General features: G+C 52.4%; 2 protein-coding genes across 2 annotated transcripts in view; one reads left to right on the top strand and one right to left on the bottom strand.

Moving 5' to 3' along the window:
* Positions 1–4,569: 4,569 nt before the first annotated feature.
* Positions 4,570–6,030, bottom strand: LOC138689930 (laforin-like). The gene is made up of 3 exons (XM_069806585.1): positions 5,491–6,030; positions 5,284–5,401; positions 4,570–4,619 (listed from the first exon to the last, which is right to left on the bottom strand). The coding sequence occupies exons 1-3, from the start codon at positions 6,028–6,030 to the stop codon at positions 4,570–4,572; spliced, it is 708 nt and encodes a 235-aa protein (XP_069662686.1).
* Positions 5,823–19,454, top strand: part of TNFRSF21 (TNF receptor superfamily member 21) — a 34,944-nt gene continuing 21,312 nt past the window's right edge. Inside the window, exons 1-3 of the mRNA XM_069805649.1 lie at positions 5,823–6,073; positions 11,722–12,376; positions 14,009–14,506. Of these exons, the coding sequence (XP_069661750.1) occupies positions 6,029–6,073; positions 11,722–12,376; positions 14,009–14,506 (1,198 nt within the window). The 5' untranslated portion in view covers positions 5,823–6,028. The remainder of the gene's footprint in view (positions 6,074–11,721; positions 12,377–14,008; positions 14,507–19,454) is intronic.

Here is a 19,454-nt window from a genome sequence, read left to right as displayed (position 1 = left end):
ATATCTGGCGGAGCCTCTGAAAGGCTCTGGGATCTTGTTCCTGGCTGGCAGTAACCCACGTGGAGGGAGTCCTTGCCCCTCTTCAAGGACACTGAGTTTTACGTGTGCTTGTATTGCCTGGTCAGGCGTCATTTTAAGCTTTTTGCATCTCTTTGCAGTCACCCTTAGTGACTGCCCTGAATAACTCCGTATCCTGCGCAAACACATCAAACACGATGCACAGTGCAGAGCTCCTCTGAGTTACTTCTCGCCCCGTCCATCCTCCCACCACGAACACCGTCATCTGGTGGCCGTAGCCCCCTTGGCACAGACACGTGCACAGCCCTGCGTGCCCTCAGCCCCGAGGCAACAGAACCGTGGGGTCCCCCTTACATCAGGGGGTTGGGAGGAGACCTGAAGCTGTGACTACAATTATCTACGAACGCTTGGTAATGAGGTCCGCCCCACTGGGTACAGCTGGGGTGGCTGAGCAAGGTCACTTGGGAAAAAACCCCAAGGCTGGCTTTGAGCTCTCGCTCAAGCAAAAAAAGCGCGGTGCGGGGCCGAGCAAAACAAAGCCTGCTGCGATAGTGGTGGTGAGAGTTATTTGGTCGTTCATCTCCGCACCAGAAGGATTTAGGCTGGGTTAGGCAGTGGCTGCCCGTGCCGCTCCGACGGTCCTTCTGCAGGTGACACAAAGCCTAAAGCTGGCAGCTTCATGTGCGCTGGGTAATCTGACACAAAAGGGACCTTGTGTCCACAGCTGATGTGAATCACAGATTTGCAGGGGGCTTGTTCAGTGTCTTTTTGTAATGTTGGACCTACATGAGCGCACAACCCTCCCAGGAAAGCAATTGGTTTTGGGAAACTCATACTGAGTTTTGCGGTGCTCTCCGAAAGCTCTGCAAACCACCCCATCACCCTTGTCACCTCCCCATCCCACTCAGGCTGTGCTGGGCTCAAATGAGCAAGACAACACGTAGTCTTCTGCTTAGCGTGAAGCTCTCTGCAAGCTTTGCTGCCAACTCTCTGATCGTGGCTATACCACTTAATTCGCTGCTTTGATTTCTCCAGTGTAAGCTTAGGGACATAGCAAGGCTTTCAGACACATGCGTAAAAATGATCTTCATAGTTTTTCATTTGCAACTTCATGACCATCAAGATGCCCCGCCTAAGAGCAAGGCTCTGCTTTGTTAGGCACCATTCACGCCTCTGTCCCAGAGCACTTGCACCCAAGGAGCAGTAGGAAGGTGAATGAGGGCACTGTACGATGTGCCCAGAGTCATAGTGGTTTTGGTGAGGTTGACATGAGCCTCCAGGCTCTGAAATCTGGGCCTCGCTCCCCAGCTGAGCCAAAGGAGGTCCTGCAAAAGAGGACTCCATGTAATCAAAGGGATAACCCCCCCAAAAGAGGCATTAACTTTACATACATTCATTATTTTTCCTCTGAAAGGTGCAGACGTGACTGCTGGGCTTGCTCCACCTGCGCTGAACGCTGAAGCTTTCAGACGGAGATAAACTGTTCTGCTTTGCAGCTCTTGTGTTACTGTACTGCTCTGGGGGCAGAAGGGAAGCTTCTTTACAGCGAGTCGCTGACCTGGAAAGGATTTGACACGCCAGCCCCACGCGCCCCTCTCCCCTTTCTCGCCAGGGGCAAAGATGCAGCGCCAGCTGTGCTTCACATGCAGCCTCATCTCCCCATCTTACCTGCCGGTTATCTCACAGCCGTTACCCTGGACGCAGGGTTAAAGTCTTGTTTATGCACTTACCCTTGCCATCAGCTGCTGAGCTTCTCCTTTCTTAAGGTCCTCTGGGAAAACAGGCTCTTCAGCTGTGCACCAGCCTTTTCCAGAAGAGAGATGAGCTCAGGAGTGATGGTGACCAAACCTGCATCGAACGGTGCCGCGTTTCATTTCCCACCTGCCACCTCTGGCTCCCCTGACATCCCGCAGGCTACCTAGGTAGGAAATCCATCCGTGATAACACACCTTGTTAAGGAAATCTCTCTCCTTCACGATGCTTCTCGGTCAATGGAATCAAAATAATACATAAAAGCAACTTGCTGCTGGTGAAAAGTTTTAGGCAGGGACTGGATTCTCTACAGGGAGACCCAGACTCATCTTGGCTCTGTAACGGAGAACATGATTTTGTTTTCCCCTAGCAAAAGATGAGAAAAGCTCAGTTCATAAGGAGATGGCAGAAGTGCACTCTGTCCCCGTCTGGACAAACGGCCACGGGGGAGCTGCTCTGTCTGCTGATCTGGAGGACATTCTCATGCTCTTTTTCGGTTGCCATCTCACACTGGAAGACCAACGTTTTCTCATCTCACCTCAACCACCCAAAAGACCTTCCTGCAGGCAATCCTGCATTTGCCATGGATCCTGCTAGAAACCACTGTGTTTATATATATATATGTGTGTATATATATCTATCTATATTTTCCTGCTGGGAACATCTGCTTTTGGTAGACATTTCCCTTCCCAATTTCCTGGAGATCATAAGGAGGGCCAGAAGAGCAAGAACTCTCACCCAAACTCTCCTTTCCCTCACCCAGGGAAGTTTACGGGCTTGTTGCTTTAACTTCCCAATTTATGTTAATGCAAGCGATAACTGTGGTTTCGATATGAATTGGAGTTGTGACTTTTCCAACGCAGCGGCTACTTTCCCATAACAGCAACAGAACATAGAAATGTTCTGTTTCTACCGGATATGTGGAAGCGATTGTCCACATACAGAGAGAATGAGAAAGTCCAGAAGTAAAATACATCTGCCCCGTTAGCCTGGCTTCTTTTATTGCAAAGAAGTGATGAGAAATCGCTTGCCAGCAAGCTTCTGGTTCCTACAGGATGAAGCAAGTGATGGTTCTATAGGGTATTCTTTAACATTTCCCCAAATACTTCTTTTGGCAAAATAATTCCTCCCATTTCATGAATGTGCTTTAAACAGCCTCAGATGACTAAGCAGGACCACTGGCTTTTCCTCGCAAGAGCGGAGAGCTTCCCGTTGAAGAGAAGATGGTTTCTGGTGGCAAAGAAGGTCAGTGGATGCTCCTCCGTCACTCACTCGGACTCCCACCACCGTCTTAGCGGAGACCCAGGGATCTCGGGTCAATATGAGCAGCGAGGTTCACCAACTCTGATTAAAAATACCCTTCCTCTTGTTTTTTTAACAGAGTTACCAGTTTGCTGACCTGCTTGATCCCGTGGGCCTGTATTTGCATGACTCACGGGGTGGCACAAGGGGGAAAAAGGAACTGAATGCACAAAGGCGAGGAGGAACTTCTTGAGCTGCCACCACCACCGAAAACACTTAACATGAAACTCTGACCTCAGTCAACTGCTTCCCTATTTTCCTTCCAAAGATCAAGAAAAGTGGACATGCAGCAAGTCGGACGTTAATAAGCAATTTATGTGACAGCCAGTATGAACCAGTCTAGGCAACGTGACTGGTGTTTTTCATTACAAGGGCTGCAAGGGGGGGTGGGATGGGAGATTTACAGATCAGCCCACACATTTTTGGATAATCTGTGGACTGCCTTTAGGTTCTGTGTAAATAATACTAATTAAAAGCGGATGTAACTAATTGGAATCCATTCCACGGCAGTAACATGATCCATCTTATTGCCAATCCCCTGAGTCACTCCATCCTCTGGATGATTATTTTTCTGCTTTTCCCTAACACATTCTGAACACTGCCTTTCACCCCGCCGATGGATCCAGCGTGGGTTGATGCTGCCGGGGCATTTCAAACCCTCTTCTAGCCCAGACACAACCAGCCCGGTTAGCTCTGCACCAGCGGGGCAAGACTTCTCCATTCACTCCTATTCTTCTTCCTATTTCATCAGAAAGCTGCGCATTTTAAAACTTAAAATCCCCTCCACCATTCACAAGTGTTGAGCCAGTGGCGTTATCGCCTATTATTTGCCCAATTTATTTCGAATTAAACGTAGCGATAGGCATCCCAGGTTTCCTTCTGGGCGGCCTTACTGGGTCTTGCTCTGCATCGTGATCTCTATTTGGGATGAGGCTCCCCTTCCTTGACCTCCTGGGAAGAGCACGTTGTTCCCGGGTTCGGTGGCCCCGGGGGGGAAGGCAAAGCCCAAAGCAGGGCTCTGCGGCACTTGCACAGCAGCACGGCCAGCTGTGGAGGGAGGAAGGTCCTCTCCCTGCACGTGTGAGACAGTTTGTCATGTCCCCTCCTGGGAACGGCAGTCCTGCCACTGCCACCCCGGCTCTGGGAGGGAAGCTCTTCTCCAGGCTCATTCCCAGGCTCCTGAGGGTCGTTGCTGCCTTCCAGGATTAGATATGGAGAACGTACGGGGAGAAAAAGTCTGCCTTGGCTGGGAGAGGAGCCTTCTAGCTGGATTCAAACCTCCCTGAAGTCAGGGGGAGGCTTCTTGTGGGCTTCAGAAGGGTTTGGATGAAACCCACACTCCCGTAGAGCAAGTACACCACTTTTTTTTTCTTTTTTTTTTTTTCTTTTCAGATTTTCTGTCATTCACGGGGCTTCTGTGCCGTTCGCTTTGGTGTGGCACTGAAACCCTTCCTTGTTTCACCTGCCTTCAGGATGCCTCCGGAAGGTGACTGTCGGTCAGTAGGGTTTTTGCGGGCTCTGGAAACCGGGTGTTCGAATGTTTTCCTCTACAGACAACCAGCAACACAGTGAGTCATAGAATCCCTCGATGTGGTGCGCTCGCAAACCCCGAAGGCCCCGACCCGGCCTCACCTGGGGCCTCCCCCAGCCCTGCCCTGGTCTCCTGGTCGGACCCTGGACCCACGCTGAAACCTCATCTCTGTTCCTATCTCCTGGAAGAACCTCGGCCTTCCCCGGCAGCCCTTCCAGCCCCGTCCACAGCCCCATCTCCTGTTCCTCCCTGGATAACCCAGGACATGGACAACCCAGGACCTGGATAACCCAGGACCTGGATAATCCAAGACCTGGACAACCCGGGACCTGGATAACCCAAGACCTGGATAACCCAGGACCTGGATGATAACCCAGGACCTGGATAATAACCCAGGACCTGGATAACCCAGGACCTGGATAACCCAAGACCTGGACAACCCAGGACCTGGATAACCCAGGACCTGGATAACCCAAGACCTGGATAACCCGGGACCTGGATAACCCAAGACCTGGATAACCCAGGACCTGGATGATAACCCAGGACCTGGATAATAACCCAGGACCTAGATAATAACCCAGGACCTAGATAACTCAGGACCTGGATAACCCAGGACCTGGACAACCCAGGACCTGGATAACCCAGGACCTGGATAACCCAGGACCTGGATAACCCAAGACCTGGATAACCCGGGACCTGGATAATCCGGGACCTGGACAACCCAGGACCTGGACGATAACCCAGGACCTGGATGATAACCCAGGACCTGGACAACCCAGGGCCTGGATAACCCAGGACCTGGATAACCCAAGACGTGGACAACCCGGGACCTGGATAACTCAGGACCTGGATAACCCAGGACCTGGACAACCCGGGACCCGGACAACCCAGGACCTCTTCCCACCCCCGCTCAGCACAAGGCTGAGATCGGAGCTGCCGCCACGGGAGACCCGGTGGAAGACCCCTTCTTCGCGGGTGGAAGAAACACTTGACGGGGGCGGGGGGGGGGGGGGGGGGAGAGGGAAGCGGACGGGTGCGCGGCGCTGCGCTGCGCGGAACCGGGCGGGGCGGGGCGGGGCGGGGCGACCCGGCTTGCGCGGAACCGGGTGACGCCACAAAGGCCGCCCCGCCCCGCCCCGCCCCGCCCCACGTGCGCGCCGCCCCACGCCGCGGCAGTGCGCAGCCGGCGGCCCCGCAGGCAGGTGGGAGCGCGGCGGGCGGCAGGGCCCCCGCCCGGCCCCGGCCCCGCCGCCATGGGCGCCTGCCCCCCCACCGCTCCCCGCCGCCGCCGGCCGCCGCCGGTCCCCCGCTCCGCCGCCGCGTAAGGGCAGCGCGGCTGGACGGGCAGAGCCTCGCCCGCAGCCCCGCTGAGCGGCGTGGGGTGGGGGGGGGGCCCGGCTTCGGCTTCGGCCCCCGGCCGCCAGCATGGGGGCCGCAGCGGCGTGCCGGAGCTCCGCCGCCTTCCTCACGGTAAGTGTGGGTGGGTGGGTGGGGGGGCGGTGGGTCCGTCCCTGCGCGCTCCGCGCAAGATCCGCGGGGGCGTGGGTGGGTGGGGATGTGCTGCAGTGCGGGGCTGCCCGCCCGCCCCTCCTGCCTGGGGCGGGGAGGGTGGGACGGACACGGACACGCGTGCTGCCTGGCTGGTGGTGGAGGGGGGGGCAGGGGGGTGTTTCGGGGGGCTGTGCGTGTATTTGGGTGTCCTGCTGCTCCCCTGTGCCTCCCGCGGGGGGGTGCTGCCCGCCCCGGCCCCTGCGCCCCCGAGCCCGGTGGGGTGCGATGTCCCCTGCTCCATCCTCTCCGTCGGAGGGTGGCATCCTGCCCGGAGGCTGTGCCCGCACCTCGGGGTCTGAGCAGATCCTCGCTTCGTCCCCCTGCCCCGCTCCCGAAGCTCCGCACTGGGCTGGGGTCTGTCCATCCATCCCTCCATCCATCCCTCCCAGCTGCTTTTCTTGGACAGGCAGCAAAACTCACTGCTGCTCATCGAAGGCAGCCGCCCTGGCTTAACACGGAAATGTTTTCCCGTGGGTTCGCCTCCAGGTTTACCTGCCCAGGTGGGGCCCTTCCCCATCAGCACTTTAGGGCTACATCCCGTCTTTTTTTAGGGGAGAGACGGTAATTCGGTGTGTCAGGCACATGCCGCAGCTGCTGCGGCTGGGTTGTGTAACCGAGGAGTCCACTTGCTCTTGAACTCAAGGTGGATCTTAGCAAGCTGGTGCTGGCTCGACGGGAATCCCAGTAAACACAAAAAAATAATCTAAAGCTGGGAGAGCATTAGCCGGGAAACAGCCTCGTTGCTTTGAAGGTGAAGGGGAACCTCGCGCCGTGGCGGAGCAGCCGGGGTCCGTGCACGGTGCTGGCTGGGTGCTCCGGAGCGAGCGCCGGTTTCCCACTGGGAGAACAGAGTGCTGCTGCACGTCTGGGAGATGAAATGCTGATGGGGAGCTTGAGGTACGGAGCTCCAGCTGGGATCCTGGAGGTCAGTTGGGAATGGCAGGTTTAGAGGGAAGGGGGGCGGGGGGGAAGAGTGGTATCAAGGTGTAGGGAAATAAACCATGAATTTTGCAAAATGAAGCTGAGACTCTGAGCAAATGCACGCGTATCGTGCTTGTGCATGCGTGCGCTCAACCTCTGCGTGTGCTCATCATACATGCGAACGAGCCGTAAGACAAAATTCCTGTTAGCTCGTGAGCTGGCAGGATGCTCCCGTGGCCACTGGCCAGGGTTTCTTCATCCGACATCTTCATCTTCAAAATTTTGGGCAACTCCCTTTGGCGCCCCACAAGGAGTTAACGTCTTTCCAGCCTGATGGAAATACATTCAAATCAATAGTTGGTGGGTCTCTTACTGGTGCAGCAAACCTGAATCCGCCCGGCCGCTTGGTTTTTGAGCGGTAGCCGCTTGGCAGCGGTTGCGTAAGGCGGTGTCGGTTGTGGTTCACCTCGCTTGGCGTGGGCTGTGGGCAGCCACCAGCTGCCGCAAGGTAGTTTCCACCATCTCCCCCCATGCTCTCGCCTCGAACTGGCGTGATGTCTCCTTGCTTTGACTCGGGGGCTTTCGGGAGCCTGGGGGATTTCATCTGCTTGGACCAAAACCGTGGCTGCCGGGGAGGCTTGCAAGCTCTGGTCGGTGCTGGCTGCAGGAGTAGCTGCTGGGTTTTCCTTCATGGGGACCAGATGTGCTGGTGCTGCTGTTTTGGCACGCTCAGCTGCCTGTGTTTCACGCTCCAGACGTAGTAAAGGGACTGCTGAGCAGGGTAAGCCCCGGACTCTCGGTTTCACAAACCCCAAACCAGCTGAAATAGCTGGTCACGTTGCAAGAAGCAGAAACTTGCTTCGCTCTTCGATACTCTCCTCACGGGCAACTTTTTTCAGAGTAACTTGATCCTTTTTACAGTGAGCGGGGCAGGAGATGGGCTCCTCCTGTCTGCAGAGTTACCATAAAACTTCCAGACCAATTTATTTGTTTTTCTGGGTTTGTTTTATAATTTTATTTTTCTCCTTTAATGTCGCAAGCGACTTCCTGGTGCTGGTTGGCGGAGGGTGCAGCCGACCTTCGGGAAGGGCAGCGGGCTGCGCAGCCCTTCCCCGACCTGTGCCAAGGCATCGCCATGGAGCCAGCTGCCGTTTCGACCAAATTGTGCTGGTTTTGCTGGTTCCCAGAGTATCAATTTAGCACTGTCGATCCCTGTTTGCTTACAGCTCTCTGCTCCTGCTCTTCTCTACTGGGGTCAAGTGCCCTGCGTTTAGCTGGCTTTTGTCTTTCCTTCTTTTTTTTATTTTATTTTTTTTTAAAAATTACTTTTAATTTTTTTAGGTTTATTGCTGCCTCCCGTGCAGGGCTGGCAGCAGGGCGGCACTATACACAACCCGAGATAATGACTGTCTCGAGGTGTCACCCCCTTTCAGGACACAAATGCCTGTTGATCCACCAACTTTCTGCTGGTGTTTTGACTCACTGGGCCACCGAATGGGTTTAGGTCCCAAACGAGCTGTTGTATTCCCAGCCTCATCCTCCGTGCATGTGCCCGGGAAGCTTGTGACCCCCTAAAAGCTATTTACTGTGCAGATTGCCCATGGGGTCTCTCCTGCAGCAGGCAGTTATTTAAGAGGGTGATGGAGGCACAGCATAGACATGACCATTGAGATGGAGTCATCAAGCTGGGTGGTGGTACGGTGGGTCATGCCCACGTCGGCAGCAGGCTCGAGGGTTTGTTTGCAGCCAAGCGCGAAGGTCCCCTTGTCGGAGCCGTTTCCCCAATGTGGGGAGGTGAAAATGAGAGCGTTCCCCAGCCTGATCTGCTTTCCTCGTGCCGTAAAACCTCCACGTGTTGGAATAGGTGAAGGTGGCTGGGAAGTGCCTTTGCCCGTGCGGTGCAGGGCGTTGAGGCTGAGTTGGGGATGCTTTTTGGGATCGCAGCCACCCTGTCCCACTTGACCCTCTTGGCTTCAGTGTCGAGAGCTGCTCCTGCGTCGGGCATGGGGAGCAGCACCGAAACTGCTTGAAACCTAATCTGCTCTTTAGAGTCGTCTTGCACTGATTCCTTTTTTTCTGTTTTTGTGGGGTTTTTTTTTTTGTTACCCTATCTGCTTGCTTTGGTATTGGAGTAATGAACCAAAATTCAGTGGCTAAGCAGAGCTCACTTCATTACTCTGTTGCATTTGCCACTGAAACTGGGTGTATCAGCCAGAAAGGTCTAGTTTTGCTCACTGCTGGGCGGTCCTGAGGATGAGGGACCAAACCAGCAGACACCCCTTTTTGTTGAAGATGTCCTCCTGCTCCCGGTGTTCTCTTTCAGAGATCTCAGTGATGCCAACCAAGAAACCTGAGCAGCTGGATTTTTTTTTTAGGGACCAGAAGCGCCAATCTGAATAAATAGCAGATGCTTAGCCTTCTCCCACTGGGACTTGCTGTTGTCCCTAAGCTTGGAAGTGCATGTGCACCTGAAGATCTGGAGATGTTCAAAAGCACCAGTGCTGCTTTGCTTGAGATGGGGTTTAAAAAAAAAAAAACAAAAACAAAAACAAAAAAAACAAACCCCAAACCAAACCTGGTGCTGTTACAGTAGTGCAGGTCCCGCTGGCTGTGGTTACCCAGATGAGTGATGGCAAGATGCTGAAGATGGGAAGAAAAGGGAGAGCAGGATGCGACCCGTGGCGCGTGCTTGTAGCAGGGTTGTCCGTGGGTTTTCTGAGGTCTGGCTCGATGCAGAGGGCGAAAGCGGCATCTGAGGCGGCAGCAAGGCAGGAGAGCCGCTGCCTGTCCTGCTTCTCCCGATGCCCCGTCCCGCTCAGCGCCGGTGCGGGGAGAAGGATGAGTAACACAGGTGACCCCCCCACGCAACCTCGGAGGACGGATCCTGCTGCATCTGGTTTGCTAATTCAGGGTTGCGTCATGAAGATTACGGGCGGCAGGTTTCCTTAGAGCCAGCTAAGCGCTTCGTTAAATCGTGTCTTAGGGGAGGGGAAAAATAAAATGCATCCTGTAAGCCTTTGCTGTCTGCCAGGGCAGCCCTGCTTTTTAATTTGACGTGCTGTAATTAGCCTGGCCGCTGCAAGATCCTTGTCAACTCCTGTGGGCTTGCCTGCTTCTGCCTGCTCTGTAATTGCTGCTTCAGGAGAGGAAAAAAAAAATAATAAAAAAAATTGAAGTGTTTTGTACAAATCCCAAGCCATAAATTATTTAGCAGGTGAAACAGAAATGTGCTGTGTGTTTCCAGGAAGCAAGAGACTGCACCAAAAATGATGCGGCGCGGCTTGCGGCTCTGCTGCGATGTGCCTTCTGCAGAGTCATGTTGTTGGGAGGCTTTTTTTTTTTTTTTTTTCCCCCTTCTGAATATATTGTTGCTGGCTGATAGCCCAGAGTAGGTAGCAGAGCAAGAGGCAAGGGCTTGTATAACATAGCCGAGTGATTTATGTGCCTGTCTGTGCAGCTGAAAAGCGTTAGGGTCTCTGGTCTTTTTACCTTCGGTGTAGGAAAGCACCTTTGGGAATTCAAGGTAACGTTGGCTCGTTCCTCTCTCTCCCTCCTAACTCAGCCTGCGGCTGCTTGAAAATGTTTTTTTCTGTTGCTTTACGTGCTGTATGAGGTTGTGTCAGCCTTTCTGTCGATATGCCTTTTGTTCTCAGTGTCTTATCTCTGCTGGCATAACTGACACTAAATCCCTGGACCAGAGGTCTGGAGGAAGCAGAGGTCCTGCTTGGTAGATGGAGCTTCTCCTGGGAATGGAGCAGCCTCGATGCAAAGGAATTAAGTGAATAAAGCCCTGGGATTGGAACTAGGTAGAGAAAAACAGATTTGTAGTCATCATGTAGTGAAGCCCAGCTGGATGCAGTTTGGTGTCTCAGAACTGGAGACCTTTTACCTGTATCTGATGCAATGAGGAACTAAGTTACAGCAGAGCTCCTCAAAGAGCTTAAAAATAGCTTTGGGTTTTCTCTCCTGTTGCTAATGCATCTGGTTTAAAGCGGGTTCAGATGTGGTTGGAGGCTCGGAGCAGAACATCCCTTGCGGTCTCGCCAAACCCTACGCTTGTGCAGGGTCAGAAAAAAATCATGGAAGGGCAGAGGGGCTGAGAAATAGTCCAGTAATGGCTGCTGGCCCGGGTTTCATCCTGGTTTGTGCTATTTGGGTAACTATTTGAACAAGTGGGGATTATTAACAAATACAGAGGAGGAAAGTTTTCCGGATCAGAGCTGTCACCTGCATGTGTTTTTGGTTTTCTCGGCAAGCGCCTGGCTCGTGCTGGAGCCTCTCAGCCTTGAAATGCAAAGCTGGTCTGAATTCTCCTGGGGTGACCAGGTAGCACGTACTGCTGAAACACAATTAGCAGTATTTACCGCCCTGGCAGGGTTGCAGTGTAAATGATGCTTAGTCTCACCGAGAAGCGTGGTGTCAAATTTAAGGAGTTTTGATCGTGGCTGGCGATGCGTCTGGGGAGCGTGCTGCTGTCTGTGCCGGTTATCCTCCGCCTCGACCTCTCTGAGCTCCCACCCCTGGGTGTAGAAACATCTCCGTCGTCCCACGGCTCTGGGACGTCCCTTGATTCCACAAGGGATTGCCGGCAGAGAGGGCTCCGGTCGCACGCTGTTGTTGACTAATACTTTCTGCCTGTCTTCCAGCTGCTCGTGCTCCTCGGCACCGCCGACGGTCAGTCGAAGCTGACCTCCGAGCAGAATGCCATCAGCCTCTCCCCTGGCAAGTACCGCCACTTCGACCGTGCCACCAACAAAGAGCTGATCTGCGACAAATGTCCCGCAGGAACCTACGTGTCTAAACATTGTACGAAGAGTACCTTAAGAGAGTGCAGCCCTTGTCCGGATGGGACCTTTACTAAGCACGAGAACGGCATAGAGCGGTGCCACCCTTGTAGAAAACCCTGTGAACTGCCAATGATTGAGAAAACTCATTGTACTGCCTTGACTGACCGCGAGTGCACTTGCCTGTCTGGTACGTTTCAGACGAACGATACCTGCGTCCCTTACACGGTGTGCCCGGTCGGCTGGGGCGTCCGCAAGAAAGGAACGGAGACGGAAGACGTTAGGTGCAAGCCGTGCCCTCGTGGTACCTTTTCTGATGTGCCTTCTAGTGTGATGAAGTGCAAAACATACACTGACTGCTTTGCAAAAAACATGGTGGTCATCAAGCCAGGGACGAAGGAGAGTGACAACATCTGTGGTTCTCCAGCGTCTCTTCCGAACACGTCTTTGACTTCGTCAAGCGCCGAAATGGGTGAAGAGCCCTACGAAGTTCCACCAACCGCTCATCTTCCCAAAGGTAATGTCCACCACTGAACCGCAGGCGTGGTTTTGGTTGCGGGATTGCATTCCTGCCTCGGTCAGGGTTGGCTTTAGGCTGTTAAAGGGCCGCCTGGTCTAAAGCGTGGCTGGTGCTTTTGCTTCTTGGCCAGAAGGCAGCTCCAGAGTGCATCAGGTTGCCCTCGCTTGTGTTAAACCACATTTAATAACATTTTCACCAAGTCTGTAGTCATGATTGGACTCCTGGCTGTCCTGCTGTTTGGACTGAAAGGACATCACATCCTCAGCCGCTTTTCCCATCTGTGTGTTGTGCTGGCACGAGTCTTTGCACATTTGTGACAAACCTGAGCAGGTTGCAGCAGGAAAACCCTGGCAGGAGAGGAGCTTTGCTCCACCAGACTCCTTTCCTGAGAAATTCTCTGCTTTCCTGCCCATGCTTTCCCTGCTGCATTTTGCCCCGCACTGTGCCAGTGTATCGGCTTGAATGGGAACCGTTGCCAAAACAGCCCTCCAGGAGCCTAGGCTGTGCCGTAAATTTTTTCTTTAACCTCTAAGATTTCTATTAGTTATCAGTGGTGGGGAGAACCAGGTTGAATTCCCCATTCTTTTGTTTAATCGGAAATGATACATCATCACAGTCTTTATGGAGATGTTTTAGCCATGGCTGGTTGCAGTGGTGCTGTGGGACCCCATTTGAGGTGGTGCTCAGCACTGCCCGGGAAGCAGCCTCCTTACAGTATCTCAAATGGGGCATTTTATTTAAAAAAAAAAAAAAAAGCAACTTCTGGTGGCCTGTACACCTGAGCTGGTGAATGCAATAGCAGGGAAGCGCTGACAGTGGTAGAGTCCCAGTGCTTCTCTGTTGTTAGGTCTCAGAGCTTGATATGCCGCTGGTGTGTCATTGGGAGAGGACAGGAGGGTGTTCCCTGAACTTTGAAATCAACTGTAGACAATTAGGTAAAAGTTAAAGCATTTTCCCTGTTTGTATCCTGGTCAGATTGTTTTGGGTAACCACGCCAGAGGCAAAATCAGGTTACCGATGGTTACACCCACTCCCTGGCCCAACTGGGATGAGACATGATCTTCAAAAGACGAGTTTCCAAAGTAAGCTCTAGTTTTTGCCACAACATTCCTTCCGCTTCTCACCAGGCTTTGGTCATGCATCTGGCTGGGACCTGAGAGCTGTTGGTTGATAAGAAAACTCAAAAAAGATGGAAAGTAGCTCTAAGGGGGAAGTTTGGTCAATTCTGTTGCTTCAGAAACCTGTTTTGTAGTTGATGCATCCACAGCTGCTTGCTGTTCATAAACCTAAGAAACTCTTAAACCAACTCCCTCAAAGTTGCAGGTTTTCTGAGAAACACTGAACGTGGGACAAACACAAATTGACAACGTGCCTTTGATAACTCATTTTTTTTAATGAGCTGCCACTAGTCTTAACCACCAGGGGTCAATTATACCTTGAACCTACCTCTGTAACCGTACCCATCTGTTCCCAGAGCCAAGCCTCAACTTCACCCCTTCCCTTTCTCGCTGCCTGGCGTTGGGTTTCTGTCTGCTGGCCAAGCAGACGCTCGGGCAGGTCTTAGACCGCGATGTGATGCCGTATCGCGTCTCCGGTGCCGTGACACTGAACTCTCCTCTCCTTTCGCAGGTCTGAACTCTTCAGTTCCCGATTTTGTCCCCTCTCCAGCGCCACGCGCATCCAGTGGCATGGCGGAGCCGGCAGGCTACTACAACGAAACCTCAACCAACGAGACCGACGGTGCCGCTGGGACCCTCACGGGCTCCGGTGCCACCGGCCAGGCACAGAGCTACCGGCACAAGCAGACCAGCCAAGCGCTGGAGAAGCAACCGTCGCTGGAGATTGTGGGGGGTGAGAAGTCCAGCGTCCCATACAGGCCCCCCCGGCGAGGTCCGCAGAACATCCACCAGCACTTCGACATCAACGAACACTTGCCGTGGATGATCGTCCTCTTCCTGCTGCTGGTCCTGGTGGTTATCGTCGTCTGCAGCGTCAGAAAGAGCTCACGGACTCTGAAGAAGGGACCCAGGCAAGACCCCAGTGCCATTGTGGAAAAAGCTATTATGAAAAAGTCCACCACCCCCACGCAGAACAGGGAGAAGTGGATCTATTACTGCAACGGGCACGGTGAGCAGTAGCGACTGGGGGCTGCGGGGGGTAGTGTCCTCTCCACCGTCCCCTGCGGTGCTTTGGAGGGGCCACCCCCATGTCCAGAGACCGGTTGCTTTTCTGACTTGCTGGGTCTTGTAGCGAGGACAGAGCCCATATACCAGTGCCTCAGATGTTTCTTCAGTCTTGGCTTCTCCCCCTTCTTGTTCCCATGGTGTGTCCCTGCTCGTGAAGGAAGGGTTAATGGAGGGAATATCACCTGCTTGCCCCAGCTCCTCAATTTCTCCTTCCCACCCATCCTTGGTAGAAGGATCTTGAATGAAGGCTCCTTTTTATTTTTTTCCTTCCCTTTCCACTTTTCTTCTGTTTCGCACTCCTTATTTTCGCCGTGACTCAGGCGTGGGTCTGGTTGTCTTTCATGTCGTCCTTTCCCTCACCCCATCTGTTTCTGGGAGGCTGAGTCGTCCCCCGCCTCTTGGCAGCACCTCAATTTCAGGTTCTTAGCCCTAAATCCTGACTGCTGGCTTATGTCCCCAGCCCTTCGCCCACGCTGGAGCTGGGAAAGTTGTCCTTAAAGGCTGTGTCGTGAAGGTGTGCAGCTCCATGAACGTCGCAAGGTCTTCCTGGAGGCTCTGTTTGTAGTTTTTTCTGTTCTTTCTGTGGATGACTTGCTGTCAGCTTTCTGATGAGACTTTAAAGATGACCCGTTGTGGTCATTAAATTGAAATTAGTAAAAATCAATGGTAAATTAATGGTGGCATGAACGTGAGCGCCAAGCAGCCATGATCTCCCTAGGAGGATGCGTGGTTCTTCCTCTGCAAAGCTACAGTGGCAATTTCGACCCCCCTTATTCTGTGCAGACAGCACTGACAAGTCCTTACTTTGGATTGAGGTTGCTCAACCTTAAACATCCATTCACAGTTAACCTTTAGAAAAGCACATTTAACAAGGCGGGGCCAAACAAAGAATGGATTGAAAAAAGATTGGAAGGTTTAAGAGAGATCAGTGCTTGATGAAAGTCATCCTTGAGTGCTTAAGTACAAAGCAAAGAAGGCTTTGAGTAGGGTGTCTTCTGTTATGTACTCCCTTCTTCTTCCTGCTGATAATAGACCTACACTTTGTTTGCCTTCCTTAATGCATTTACAGAACCAGTAAGGTCGTGTTGGAATTAGTTTTGTGCCTTCGCTTGTGTTTGTGCTACTTATCAGTTTCCTTTTAACTCTTTTGAATTCTCGGGTGCAGTTTCTTGAGCTTTTTTCCGTTTGTGGGAACTTTTTCCAATAACCCCTGCGCTCCATTGTCCCTAAAATCTGTGGTACCCAAAGCGTGGTCCTTGTGGCTGTGGTGAGTGATCTGCAGTGGGGCTGCAGAACCTTATTGGACATCCTTATTTGTGGGGACTACCAGAAATACTACATGGTTTTGGGCGTGGTTCATTGGCCAAAAGCGGCTGGTTGTTACTAGTAGTAACTTTTTTCCCCAAGACCTTAATTACCAGCTGGTTGAATTTCTGACTCTTACCTGCTTTTTGAAGCATCTCAGAGCAGGGGCTGAGTTTGTACAGGGCAGGGAATGCTCGAATGGAGGGACTGGACCCAGTTGCTTTGAGCGGGTGCAGCTCTGATTTCTAACCTGGTGTTTCAGACCCCGTGCTGAAATACCTGCGCTGCAGCTGGCCCTGCTCCTGGAGACCATCTTAGAGCTGCCTCTGTGGGCAGTGCTGGGGGTTTTGTCAGCAGGCATGATTCAGGTTAAAGAAACCGTGCAGGTAAGAGCAGGTGATTGATACGTGGTGAGCAGCGAGGCTATGTTAGTCTGCTGAGGTATAACCTAAGCTAGTGCATCAAATGCACGACATATTTAAGTTTTCCCATTGTCTTGGGAAATAAGCTGGGCGTAACAGCAAAACCACACTTAGGTGATGAGCTGGCCCAGTATCTGATCAAGCCTTTCAGGTCTGGAGGCGAATTGCCCCATTGCTCTGGGTTCCTGGCTGGGCAGTTTTGCACATCCCTCCCCATCGTTCTTGCAATAGTCACGCTGGTTCCTTGTTGGCATGGGTGGCTTCGTGACTTCCTCCTGCTACGGAATGTCCTCAGTTGCACTTTGTGCAATGAAGGCAGACAGACGAGCACAAACCAATTAATGCTTTGTCTTGCTTTTAGTACAGCTCTGGTGTTGCCTGAATCGTTAGCTGGAAGGGCCCCGCTCATTAGTTCTTGGTGGTGCTGCTCTGTCGTGTCAGATATGGAAATTGTTCTCCTCTGTGGTGGTGTATAAATCCCTCTTTGGTTTTCCTATCAAAACATTTGGCTCTTAAGACTGTTTACTTGAAACTGGAGAAGATGTAGTGCCATGGAGGAATTGACCTTTTATTTAATAACTGGCCGTACAGCTAAGGTGTACTGCAGAGCTGCAGCGTCACGGCTTGGCTTTCTGCTGCTCCGGCAGTGTTTGTACCCAAATCACGCTTCATCCTGAAGCAGCCTTTCAGATAAGGGTGAATATAGCCAGGAACAAACGTCAGGCTGTTGCAGAGAGGAAATCTTTCCCCTCCCATGCTGCTAGCGCAGATCCCTCTGTGGTAGGCAGCCAGAGCAAAGCCCCCGTAGATGTGAGGACCACAGCTGCTCCCGAGGTCTTCGGGTGCCAGCCTGGTTTGTGGTTGCACTATGGGTGTGGAGGGCAAGCAATTAGGTTTAAATCATCTTCTGGGGCTGGGGGTGAAGCCCCAGGGTCTGGTACTGGCGGTGCACACACATCCATATGACCTCCCCACCTATATGTTGGCTGGTCACGCCAACAAGGGGCTGGGGCGCGTTTATTGCCGGGGCAAAGCCCGTGTACGTAGCTGTTGCGTACGGTCTCCCCTTGCTTCCTCCTAGTTTATCGCCTCCTCCCTCCTAATCCTTTCAGTAAACAGCTTTAACCTTTGAAAGGGAAGACCGAGCCTGACGTAGGCGCAGCAGCCGCTGCTCGGAGGAGCCGTGCTTGGGCGGCTGCCCTTGCCCCGGCACGCTTCGAGCCTCCCCACGGCACCAGACGGGCATCCAAGGCTTTGCCCGTTTGGAGGATTTTATTACTGATTGATTGCTTCGAGCCCGTCGGTTCTGGGTGAAGCGCGGTCAGGGTGGCATTAGCACCGCTCGGTGCTGGGGCAAAGACATCTCGCTGTGGTTGGGCTCCTTCCCGAAAGAGGAAGATTTTGGGGTGAAAGCAGTGGCTCAAGCTCTTGCCCAGTGCCCGAAGGCCCTTGATATACTGAATTGCTTAAATAGTCGAGATAGGCATGCGATCCTGAACAGGGGTTGTTGTAATAGGGTGTGTCGCTGTCCTCATCTCCCCGTGAGCTGGCGTCTATGCCCTGTGCTCTCTCTGGTCTTAATATATGCCTTAAATAACGGCCCAAACCTAAAAATAGCAGTAGCTTGGGAGGCTGGTGTTAAAACTAGACCCATGTCCTTAATGTGGACGCGTTCCAGCCAAGACGGCAAATGCTGATGATTCTCACTGGATTAAATAGTTCGGACGTCTGGGAAGAGCTTGCGATGACTAACTGCCTGAGTTAGCAGCCAGCCTACCTCCACGTCTGTCCTTGTGTCCGTCCCCACGACCCCCGTCTCCCAAGAGCCCCTAGGTCTCATCTATGCAAGATTGAGAAGGTAGAGCAACACCAACGGCGCAGCCGTGGTTGGAGAAGCTGGACCTCTTGCTCCTTCAGCTGGCTCTTACAGAGTAGCCCTGCAGATGGGAATCCAAAGGGGAAAAGCAGTTTGCCAAAGATTTCCAAAGAAATTATCAGCGTGGTGCCTGAACGACATGGGTACTGGGCTGATAGTGCTCTGTGGTTTTAACCTTGTATGAATGACTACTTTATTTTAAAAGATAGCCCATGTACTGGAAACATTTTCTTCTGAACAATCCCTTTATTTTAGAAAATACCCATTTCCTTTCTTCAGCTGTCTCTAAAGGCAAGGAATTGAGCTTGCAGAAACCTTTCAATAAAAATGGAGAATTGAAGCCTGTCTCTTGAATGTCTTGGAATTGCCAAATTTGGCATCAGTCTATGCCAAACATGAAGATGGGCTTGAAATCTTCTTACAGAAATTGCTGATAGTGTGGCCTTTGACTTGCACCCATTGAGTAGCAGAGGATGAAAGGCAAAGACTGTGTAAAACGTTATGGTTTTGGGTAAAACGTGTGTATAGAAGAAGCTGCCTGAAGTGATGTGCTAAGAGGCAAGAAGAGAGTTCGGTGACTTTTTTTTTTTCTGAAGTTGAAAGACTGAAGAACAGATCTTGGCAGCACTGGCCTGGCATGAGGTGGCACTTCCCTTTTATTTTTCTTCAAGTCTTGTAATTGCATATTATTGCAGTGGGTGGTGAGAATGAAGCCAGGAAGCCTCTGGTTAAATAATCAGAAAAATAAACTGTTCTGCAAAAGCTGTTTGCGGCCAAGACGGAGCTGAGGCTTGACTGCAGGTAGAAGAGTGTGTACTGAAATGGCTCAAGATCAGAGTGGGGAGTTGAGGGGTGATGCTGAAAAGATGGGGAGCGTCAGGATTTGGGTGTCTCAGTTGCTCACTTGTTGGGATGCCCAGTTGTCAGCACGTTGGGAGCCAGGATGTTCTTGGCTGGCGGTTCGTAGGGTGTAGTCCTTGGCTTGCAGCTCGGTTGTTGTAGGACCAGGGCTAGGCTTAAGGTTGGTCTGCTCCCAAGGAAGTCATTGAGGGTGTTGACAAGGGACCACATCCTTGTACCTCGGAGAGCCTGATGCTGCGCTGCAGCTCTGAAGCATCCCCATGTGAATATAACCCATGGGTGCGTTGGCAGTATGCATCGGGACATCTGGGTCGTCGCAGGCTTGTCTTTGTGTGGGATCAGATACTCATTTATGGTTAGTGTTGGAAGATGCTTATCAGAGTAAAATTAACTGATTCTTTTTCTTTTAAAGAGACGGCAGCACA

The sequence above is a fragment of the Haliaeetus albicilla genome, chromosome 18 (assembly GCF_947461875.1).
Source record: "Haliaeetus albicilla chromosome 18, bHalAlb1.1, whole genome shotgun sequence".
Classification (NCBI taxonomy): domain Eukaryota; kingdom Metazoa; phylum Chordata; class Aves; order Accipitriformes; family Accipitridae; genus Haliaeetus; species Haliaeetus albicilla.
The sequence above is the reverse complement of the archived record's forward strand: the minus strand, read 5'-3'. Positions and strand labels throughout refer to the sequence as shown.